This window comes from Tupaia chinensis, unplaced genomic scaffold, assembly GCF_000334495.1.
Source record: "Tupaia chinensis unplaced genomic scaffold, TupChi_1.0 Scaffold138910_1, whole genome shotgun sequence".
Taxonomy (NCBI): Eukaryota; Metazoa; Chordata; class Mammalia; order Scandentia; family Tupaiidae; genus Tupaia; species Tupaia belangeri.
The window spans coordinates 1244189-1254798 of NW_006198801.1; the positions used below are offsets into that span (position 1 = coordinate 1244189).

Genomic DNA, 10610 nt, shown 5'->3' on the forward strand with positions numbered 1-10610 from the left:
CTGCTGCGTAAGCCTCGGGACCCGGGACTGGGGTGCGAAAGAGGGCGAGGCGGCGACCTCTGGAGCGCGCGGGCTGGGAGGAGCCGGGGAGCCGGGAGGCGGGGCTGCAGGGGCGTGGTCAGAGCTTCCAGGCAGGCCAGAGGGTCTGAGGTAGGAGGGGTGAGAGTGGGGTGGGTTTAGGGTTCCGAGATGGGCAAGGAGGTTCTGGAAGTTCAAGTGGGTTAGGTTAGAAAGGAGCCCTACCGGTGGGCGGCAGAGCCGAGGAGGGGAGTGGGTCTCTTGGAAGCAGAGCCAGGACTCTAGAACTGGCACTGAAAAGTAAGGTTTCCAGGCTGATGTAGCATTTTGATTCTTGTGCTGGAGTCCCGGACCCCCTCCATGGCACTGCTTTCTCCTGCTTTTAGGCTTTCTCTGCTCTGAACTCCAGGCTGCCCGCCTCCTGCACTTACAGTCCCTGAAGGACGCCAGCCCTGTACTGCTCAGGGGGGAAGGACCAGAGGAACGATCTGGCATGGTCCACGAACTGGTCCTTACCCTCCAAGCCCTGGGGCTGCCCAGACCCACACCTGGGACTCCGGCCAGCCTGCTGCTACGGGAGTTGCATGCTAGGGTAAAGAGTCAGAGTCCCTTCCCCACCCAGGCCACCTCACCTTCCTTGGGTCCTCTCTCCAAAAGTAGCACTGGCAGGAGTCTCCCAACCACAGGGGTGTTTTTCTAGAGTCATTCTTCCTTCCATGGCCTGGTTCCTCAGGACCCGGGGAGCTGGTGTCTGTGGAGGGGTTAATCATTTTTCTGCCCATATGGCCTTCTTCTCCAATCAGATCTCAGAGCTGCTGCCTTCCCTGCCTCCAGGGTCCATGCAGCCCCTCCTCAGCCACCCGCTGGATGCACCCAGATGGGTAAGACTGTGTAGGGCTATATGTGAACAGTGCTGTTGCCCAGACGGAAGTGAGAGGGACCCCTGGCATGACAGAGACCTTGTCTCCCAGGAAGCACTGGAGTCGCTGTCCCACAGCCTGAGAGATCAGTACTGCTGCCGCCGCTGCCTCCTCCTCAAGCGCCTGGACCTCACAACGTCTGCCTTCCACTGGAGCAATCGGGCAGAGGTGTGGGTAATGGACTTCGGCAGGAGCAGGGTGGCCTGGTTGTGGGGGCTACAGCTGCAGGGGGCAGGAGTGAGGGTCAGGAAGATTACCCTCTTTAGATTCTGAGGCCCAGGCCATTTTACAGTTTTGTGGCTTCTAGAATCCCAAGCCCTGCAGAGCAATTCTGAAATTCTGAGCTCTGAGCTGAGAGTGTCTTAAGTGCTACACCCCTTAGTTAGAGAGGTGGGCAGTGAGGCCCTGGATGGGAAGGAGATGCTTCCAAGGTGAGCGATTTCACTTGAGGAGGGCCCTTGGCACCTTCTCTATGCACCCCTTTCCAGGCCCAAGGAAAGGCCATGAAAGCAGCGCTGATCCCAATTCGAGAGGTTCTGACCCCGGAATCAGATGTCTCCATTGCGCATGTCCTGGCTGCCAGAGCCGACCTGTCTCGTCTCGTCCCAGCTACCAGCATGGCTGCCCGTCAAGGGACCTGCTGTGCCATCAACAAGGTGGGTTCCTGGGGAAGGGAAGGGCCTGGCATCTTTAGTCTTCATGTGTCCTAGGGCAAAAACCTTTAAAAAAAAAAAGTCTTATGTGGAGAGTATTAGGGAATAAAGTCTAGTACAGCAGAGTAAGGCAAACTTGGGGGTTTTTTTGAGAGTTTTTCTTAAGAATTATTTAACTTTATTTATTAAAGAATTATTTTATTTAACTTTATTTACTTACTTATTTTTTAAATTTGACCAGAGAGGGACAGAGCAAGAGCAAGTGAGAGAGAGGGAAAATGAGAAAGCAAGCCGCCAGGTCCGAGATTTGAACTGTGGTTGCCCGTGTGGGAGTCCAGCACCCTTAACCACCACACCACCTGCCAGCCCCTATTTATTTACTTTTTAAAATTTGACCGGAGAGGGACAGAGAGAGAGAGAGGGAAAGTGAAAAAGCAAGCTGCCAGGTCCGGGACTCGAACTGTAGTTGACCATGTGGGAGTCCAGTGCCATTAACCACCACACCAGTGCCACTAACCACCATGCTACCTGCCGGCCCCAAGAAAGAGAGGTGTTTTTTTGCTATTGAGTGCATGTGCTCGCCAGAGAGACTGAAAAAGACAGAGTGAGAAATTATTCCCCATGGTAATTGGTGTAATTCGGGATGGTCACACTGCTGTCCCTTCTCTTCCATTCTCCTCTTGGGATTTTGAGCCTGGATACACACATGCCTGGCATGAGTTTCAAGCCACTGAGTTCAGGACTTGAACACAGTCAACCATGTGGGAGTGCAGTGCCTTAACCACTATGCCACTTGCTGGCCCAAGCAAGGCAAACTTTAAGATAAGAAAAAAAGTGATTTACTTGGGGAAGGAGGGCAGCAGATGGCGTAATGGTTACATCACTGGACTCCCACATAGTTAACCGCGGTTTGAGACCCAGTGGCTTAAAACTCACGTGTCTTTCCAGTGAGTGCATGTACTCTATAGCAAAAATCTCTCTTAAGAAATCTGATTTACAAGGCCAACTGATGACGTACTAGTTGAAGCAACTAGAGCTCCCATGGCTGACTGCACAGTTAGTCCTGGACCTGGTGGCTTGAAAAAAAACACTTGAATATGTGTGTGCGTGTCCAAAATCCCGAGAGGACAATGGAGGAGAAGGGATTGTGTGGCCATCCTGCCTGAGGGTGCTCTCTCACTTTTCCTCTCGCCCCTTTTCAATCTCTGTTTCTTTTTGGCTAGCACATGTACCCTATAACAAAACTTTAAAAACTTCTTTTTGGCTAGCACATGTACCTTATAACAAAACTTTAAAAAAAAATAATAATTGACCACTTTTATCTGTTATGCAAAGCCCCATATATGAAATAGACAGAGTTGAGGTCCTCTTGATATACGGGGTGTGGACTTGGATAGCCTCCCCGTCATTGTCCCAGTTTGTATCTTCCACGTCTCTCCCATCCACTGTACCCAAATAATTAACCTCTGCCCTTCTTTTTCAACCTCATGCTATTCCCTTTACTCGCTGGCCCCCTTGCTCAAGATAGATTTTTTTCCTCTGAAACTCAAGTTTAATCAACTCTCAGGTTCTTATGGGCAACGTGCCAGACCGGGGCGGCCGCCCCGGTGAGCTGGAGGCTCCCATGCCCACGTGGCGGAGCCGAAGAGAAGATGGAGGTGGACGGAAGGCAGGCCGCCAGAACTGGGGCCGCAAGAAGAAGAAGAAGTAAAGGACTGGTGCGGGAGGGGACTCTCCACGAGGTGCTGACACCCATCTCTGGGAGTCAGCTTAAGGGTTTCCCTGACACCCGGCACCCATTCCCCCTCACCCTGTTCCTGAGGCCCCAGGTGTCCTGCCTGTCATCACCACTCAACATCGAAAACTGTGTTTTCTGGAAAATAAATTTAATTTATGACAGCTGGAGAACCTGCCTCTGTGGGGCCAGGTCAGGGGTGCTTGGTTTGGTGGAAGGGTGGGGGTCTCTGCCCTTGGGTCTGGACAGGCCCCTGCTGCTCTGCCACACAGAGTCCTTTGGTCGCCCGCATCTCGTCGTTCCCTTCCTGTGGGCACAAGGAAAATACATTCAGGTGACAGATAAGCATTTATCAGGTGCCTGCAGTGTTACCACCTCTGTTCTAGGTCATGGGGACACAGCAAGGGAGGGCACAGCGGATGCCATGGAGGTGAAGGCTACTGGATCCCACGTGGCTGGCCGCGTGGTTTGAGTCACAGACCTTGTAGCTTGAAAAGCATGCTGGGTGCATTTGTCTGTGTGCCAACATCCCAAGAAGAGAATGGAGGAGAAGGGACTGCGATGTGGCCATCCTCCCTGGGAGGTGTTTTCTCATATATCTCCCACCCCCATCTCTATCTCTGGTGAGCTCACGCTCTCTGTAGCAAAAAAAAAAAAAAAAAAAAAATCCCCCAAAAATATCACTCTGCTCTCAGCCCTGTGGCCTGGTGGTTAAGGAGGCTGGTACTCACTCATATGGCTGATTACATGGTTCAAATCCTGGCTACAGTGGCTTGAAAAACATGCTTGGGTATATGTGTGTGTGCCTAGAACCCCAAAAGGAAGGAGAGATGGAGGAAGAAGAGATTGCAGCTTGACAATACGCCCTTGGGGGTGCTTCATCTCACTCTGTCTCTGGCCAGTACACATCTCTCTGGTAAATTAAAAAAAAAAAATATATATATATATATCTTCCTGCTTTTCTGAGCTGACAATTCTGGTGAGGAGGGGCAGACATTAAACAAGATAAATAGGTCAAATATATCGTAGGTCAGATGGAGACAGTATTGTGGAGGAAAATGAAGGCGGATCGGCCTGGAGGTGAAGATGGCATCTGAGCGCGATGGTGGAAGGCCTCACGGAGCAGGTGGCACTTGAATATAGCCCTAAAGAGGATGCCAAGCAGGCCTCTGGGGAAGTATTCCAGATGCAGGGGACAGCCAGCACAGAGGCCCTGAGGTAGCAGTACTTGGGGCACGTCCAGGTTCCCATGGCTGAAGCAGGATGAGTGAGGGGTGGAAGGTGTGGTCAGAGGTGACAGGGCAGACAGTGGAAACTCTGTGGACCACAGGGAGGACTCCGGCTTTTACCCTGAGTGGGAAGAGCCTGGGCGAGGGGGTTCTCTGAGCATCTGCTCTGACTCAGGTGTCCTCAGGGTCCCTCTTCATTCCCTCATCCCAGCCTTCTCTCCTGTCTCTGGAACCCGAGTTGGAACTTTACCCACTCTATCCTGGCCCACCCAACCAGCAGCACAGCACAGTGGTCAGAAGCTGGGTTTGAGTCCTGCCTCCAAGCCTTGGGAGCCCTGCCATGTTGGGGCAGGACCTCGCCTCGCTGAGTCTCAGTCTCCTTGTCTGACATGGGGACGGAGGGAGTTGAGATGGCGCCTGAGTGTCAATGCATGCAGCACGGAGCTGCACAGGTATTAGTGAGGAGGAGTGTGATGAACAGCCGCTGTGATGGAAGAAGGAAACTTGGTTTTGCCGTAAAAGGATGAATGCTTCATCAAAGGTTCGTGAATGGGGGGTCCTGCTGGAGACAGAGCGGCCAGACTCAGGGCTGGTGTGGAGGGGAGCAGGGAGAGAAGAGACCGAGATGATGTCTAGGAATTGGCTTTGAAGGGCACTGTTGCCGAGAAGCAGGCCTTGAACGAGGAAGACAGTGATGGATACAGGGAATGTGACGTATCTGGGAGATGCTTCATGCCAGGAGCAGGGCCTCACCAGTCTGTGGTGAAGCCATAAATGGATGTCCCCTGAACCTTATTCTCAAATCCAGTCTGAGAATCTCTGTCTTTGAAGGGTGGAATTTTTTTTTCTTTTTTTTTGGAGAGGTTTTTGCTACAGGGCACATGCACTCACCAGACAGGCAGAGAGAGACAGAGAGAAAGCGAGAAATCACCCCCCAGAAAGGATGGCCATGCCGCAATCCCTTCTCCTCCATTCTCCTCTCAGGATCTTGGGCACGCACACACACGCACCCGGCATGAGTTTAAGCCACCGGTCCGGGACTCGAACCGTGGTCGACTACGTGGGAGTCCAGCGACATAGCCATTACGCTAACTGATGGTCCCATGAAGGGTGGAATTTTGACTTCACTGACATTTCCTGTAGCTTTAAAAGTATTTGGCCTTGGGGCCAGCAGATGGAGTAGTGGTTACATTGCTGGACTCCCACATGGCCAACTGTGGTTTGAATCTCAGACCTGGTGGCTTGAAACTTACGCCTGGTGCATGTGTGTGCGTGCCCAAGATCCTGGGAGGAGGATGGAGGAGAAAGGATTGCGGCATGCCCATCCCACTTGGGGGAGAGATTTCTCACTTTCCCTCTCACTGTCTCTGTCTCCCCGGCAAACACAAGTGCCCTAAGACAAAAATCTGTACCAAAGTCCTCCCCCCCAAATTAATCTCCTTACTCTTACTATCTTACTGTTTTTTTCCCCCTTGTTCTATTCTAGTGGCTACCTCTCCCCTTCTTCTCATATGAAGTTTCTGTTTTCCTATCAGCGTTAAAATTAACCAGTGTTGGGACCAGCAGTTGGTGTAATGGCTATGTCACTGGACTCCCATGTAGTGGACCGCAGTTTGAGTCCCAGACCCGGTGGCTTAAACTCACACCAGGCGGGTGTGCGTGCGTGCCCAAGATCCCGGGAGGAGAATGGAGGAAAAGGGATTGCGGTGTAGCCATCCCCCTTGGGGAGTGATTTCTCGCTTTCTGTCTCTCTGTCTCTCTCCGTCTTTCTGGTGAGTACACGCGCCCTATAGCAAAAGCCTCTCAAAAAAAAAAAAAATTAACCACTGTCTATACCCAAGTAATCAGGGACTTTGCAGTTTTACTTTTCTATGCTTCCCCAAATCTGTCTGGTTTCCCCCTGTATCCAGCTGGGGGTGGGGGAAAGTTCCTCCTTACCGTCTCTGGTTCCCAGGAAGGGTGTGGGGACTCTGTCTGAGTCCAAGCATGACGAACATGGCACCCAGTCTCAGGTTCCAGGGATAGTGTATAGGACAGGTTTTCCTCGGGGCCTGTTTGTGGGGATGGACGGAAGGAAGTGGGCCTGATAGACAGGGCCTCATAGCCTTGGAATTAACCCACTCCATGAAGCCCCTTCCCAGGACGCCTGGGATCTTACCAGAGCTGGCATTGGCAGCTGGGATGGGTGGGACAGGGGCTCCTGGGGGTCCCACATCACCCTTGACCCCTGGCCTCTTCTTACACTCCACCTTCACTTGGTCTCTGCAGTGTTTGTGGCAGCACAGTCCACAGTCTGCAGGGAGGTAGCAGTTAGTAGCCGGAGGGGCAGCTGTGCCCCCTGTCCTTCCAGTCGGCAGGTGGTACATTCAACTCGCAGTTGGTGAAGTCCCACTCACCTCGACAGCGGTAGCCTTGCTTGGTTACACCCCAGAGCTTGAAGAGAAAGCAGAATAGGTTACCCAGGCTACGGAGGGAGGGCTGTGGGTTGGAGGGACGTGGCCATGTAGGTGCTACTCAGGTTTGGAAAATTCTCAAGGCTAGAGATTTCAATAGAATGAAAGGAACGTGGAGATTATTCCAAGTTTGGGGATCATTGAGGATATTAGAATTAGATTAAACTTTGGGACTGGATTGTGATAGAGCAGTAAAACAGGACACTCTGTGAGGCTGAAGCTGAACTCCATGGGAAGGTGCTGGGTTTGTGTCCAGAGACCTCCCTGAAGTAGGCCAGGCACATGTGTGCCCGTAACCAGAGCTGGCTGAGGTTAGGGTAGAGTCCAGTGTCAAGACCCTGGTGTGAGTGCCATCTGTTTCTCTCACTCAAGGAAAAACAGATTAATTAAAAAAAAAAAAAAAAAAGGTAAAATTTGGAGTTCATAAAATGTCAGTTCTGTGGGCAGGGGTTGTGCCTGTTGTACCCTGAGGGCATAAAACTGCCTGACACAGGGCCAGCTGGTGGTATGGTGGTTACAGTGGCTTGATCCCACAGGGTTGACTGCTGGAGTCCTGGACCCAGTACTTGAAAAACATGCCAGGTGTGTGTGCATGCGTGCCCCAAATCCCAAGAGGAGAAGGGATTGCGTAATGGCCATCCCCCATGGGATGGGGTGCTTTCTCACTTTCTCTCTCTCTTTTTCTGGTGAGTGCACGTGCCCTACTGCAAACTAAAAAAAGAAAAGAGAAAAAAGACCTGCCTGGCACATAGGAGGTGCCTACTTAGTGACTGAGTCAGTGCACCCGGGAAGTAACCCGGGGTGAATGTTAGTCTTGGTTGGGAGATTGAGACTTGTCTGTCATTCGGGGTTCGAAGATACCTTGGATTCATCAATTATCCAGGATTTGAATGATTTGGAGTTTAAAGATTCGGAGGTTGGGGACCAGCAGTTAGCGTAATGGCTATGTTGCTGGACTCCCACGTAGTCGACCGGGGTTTGCGTCCCGGATCCGGTGGCTTAAACTCAACGCAGGGCGTGTGTGCGTGTGTGCCCAAGATCCCGAGAGGAGAATGGAGGAGAAGGGATTGCGGGGTGACCATCCCCCCTGGGGGGCGATTTTTCCCTTTCTCTCTGTCTCTCTCTGTCTGTCTGGTGAGCGCACGCACCCTATAGCATAAACCTCTCAAAAAAAACAAAACAAAACAAAAAAAAGATTTGGAGGTTGATTCTGTTTGGACAGAATCTATCCAGGTTTGTAGATAACCCAGGATTTCAGATTACCCTCGTATTAGGTACTATCATGGCTTAGTGGCTGTCCAGGGCAGAGACGATCTGAGATTTGAAAATTATATGGAATTTGGAGATTATCCAGGGTGTTAGGGAATGTGGGGATTAGTTGAGGCTGGGCTAGACTTTCTGGAATGTAGGACTTTTTTTTCTTTTAAATTTTTTCTTTTATTTTTTTAAAGACTATTTTTATTTACCAGTATTTTTTTGTTGTTGTTTTTTGTTTTTTTAATTTGGACATGTGCGCTCACCAGAGAAAGAGAAAGAGAGGGAGGGAAAGTGAGAAAGCAACCCACCAGGTCTGAGACTCAGCCTGTGGAAGTCCAGCACCTCAACCACCACGCCCCCTGCTGGTCCCTGAAATGTGGGATTATCTGGGGTTTGAAGACCATCCACACTCCAGGGCAGGGCTGGCTTTCTGAGTGTGGCTGTGAGGAGCTGGAGACTGCAGGGGGTGGGTCCTCGGGGTGACCGTGGTGCTGAGTGCTCACAAAGCCGCTGCAGCTGTCACAGAAGGTGGGCTTGCGGAAGGTGACCTCATGGAAGGTGTGCAGGAAGGCCAGGCCCAGCTTGGAGCAGATGGCGCTGGCGCGCAGCAGGTACCCTGTTAGCTCCTCTCTGCTGAAGGAGCCACTCCTGGGGGCAGAGACCACGCATGACTGGCCCCTACTCCTCTAGACAGGGAGCCAGGCAGCTGCAGCATCCTCATCTGCAGGGGACCCGAGTCAGGGCTACTCACCCCTGGTGTGGGGGTGGGTGAAGCCCATGGCAAGCGAAGGGGAAGCTGCCTGAGAGCCGCTCAAAGTCCTCCTGAGAGATGGTTCCTTGGCCTTCAGGGTCATAATTCTTGAACACAGACTTCGGAGGAGCATGGGAAAGACAGCATAAGGCAGATGGCCACGGTGTGATGCCAGGGTCTTAGACCCCCTTCTCCTCCAGTTTCAGGGCTATACAGATCCCTGGCCCCCAGCAGCAAGGCTCCCCTTACCTCCACCAGCTGCTCTACATGCCGACCCAGGGTTGCCCTGTCTGGCTTGGGTGTCACACCAGGGGCCCACTCCACTACCAAAGGCACTTTGAAGGGGGAGGGTGGCTAGGGCAGGGACAGAGGAGCACAGTTAGTCAATGCATAGGTTGGGGGGGGTGTCAAAGGTCAGGTTTCAAGTCTCACCAGACTCTTGGGACAGCGCGGCTCCCGGGCATATGAAAGCTCGTAGATCTCGTCCTCTGTGTAGAAGAGATCCAGGGAGAGCTAGGGGAGAGCAGGAACATTACAGATCCCTCCTCGTCCCCATTCTCCTACCTATGGCCTGTGGCCCTGCCTCAACCTCCACTCTCCATCCTCTTCTCAAAGCCCCTCTTCTCTGGGGATCCCTAAGGCCTTCTCTCTCACCAAGCACCCATTCATTTTCCCTTGGTCCTGGAATGCCATTTTCTCACTGAGGCCTTTTTAAAAATATTGCTTAATTGTTGGGATCAGCAGTTAGTTAAATGGCTATGTCTCTGGACTCCCACGTAGTCGGCCACGGTTCGAATCCTGGACCTGGTGGCTTAAACTCACACCGGGCACGTGTGTGTGCGTGCCCAAGATCCCGAGAGGAGAATAGAGGAGAAGGGATTGTGGCGTGGCCATCCCCCCTGAGGGGTGATTTCTCGCTTTCTGTCTCTCTCTGTCTGTCTGACGAGTGCACGCGCCCTATAGCAAAAATCTCTCCAAAAAAGAAAAAAAAATTGCTTAATTGCAACCTGTCATGTTCTATGCCTTTTCTGCTATGTTTCTCTCTCCCTGTTATTATTATTATTATTATTATTTGAAGAGGTTTTCGCTATAGGGTGCGTGCGCTTCGCCAGACAGACAGAGAGAGACAGAGACAGAAAACGAGAGATCACCCCCCAGGGAGGATGGTCATGCCGCAATCCCTTCTCCTCCGTTCTCCTCTCAGGATCTTGGGCACGCACGCACATGCGCCCAGCATGAGCGGGTCTGGGACGCGAACCGTGGTCGACTACGTGGGAGTCGAGCAACATAGCCATTACGCTAACTGCTGGTTCCCCCTCCCTGTTATTATTTTTTTTAATTGCCAGAGGGTATTTTTGCTTACCAGAGAGAGGAAGGGAGAAAGCACCCCCCAATGGGGCATGGTCATGCCACAATCTCTTCTCCCCTCTCTCATCATCCTGTTAGGATTTGGGGCATGCATACACATGTGCCCAATGTGTTTTTCAAGCCACCAGAGCCAGAATTCAACCCTTGGTCAACCATTTGGGATCCAGCTCCCTTAACCAGTAGGCTACAGGATCAGCCTCCTACTTGATTTTTTTTCTCTGTACTT

The 10610-nt window shown here is 51.9% G+C and overlaps 2 protein-coding genes across 7 annotated transcripts in view; one reads left to right on the forward strand and one right to left on the reverse strand.

Annotated features, from left to right (window-relative positions):
- Positions 1-3490, forward strand: part of TSLIG3C (tRNA splicing ligase complex subunit 3C) — a gene marked incomplete in the record, with an annotated part of 4122 nt that extends 632 nt beyond the window's left edge. Inside the window, 5 exon segments of the mRNA XM_027765614.1 lie at positions 405-610; positions 822-899; positions 990-1112; positions 1427-1594; positions 3159-3490. Coding sequence (XP_027621415.1) covers positions 405-610; positions 822-899; positions 990-1112; positions 1427-1594; positions 3159-3302 — 719 coding nt within the window.
- Position 3491: 1 nt separating this feature from the next.
- Positions 3492-10610, reverse strand: part of RASGRP4 (RAS guanyl releasing protein 4) — a 22422-nt gene continuing 15303 nt past the window's right edge. For 3 of the 6 annotated variants that reach the window (XM_027765609.1, XM_027765608.1, XM_027765610.1), the window contains exons 10-17: positions 9449-9529; positions 9266-9370; positions 9017-9135; positions 8769-8913; positions 6952-6988; positions 6714-6848; positions 6494-6606; positions 3492-3633 (exon numbers count right to left, since the gene is read on the reverse strand). In XM_027765609.1, the coding sequence (XP_027621410.1) occupies positions 3520-3633; positions 6494-6606; positions 6714-6848; positions 6952-6988; positions 8769-8913; positions 9017-9135; positions 9266-9370; positions 9449-9529 (849 nt within the window). In that variant the 3' untranslated portion in view covers positions 3492-3519. Of the gene's footprint in view, positions 3634-6493; positions 6607-6713; positions 6849-6951; positions 6989-8573; positions 8914-9016; positions 9136-9265; positions 9371-9448; positions 9530-10610 lie in introns of those variants that run through there. The other 3 variants (XM_027765611.1, XM_027765612.1, XM_027765613.1) reach the window with 3 other exon arrangements.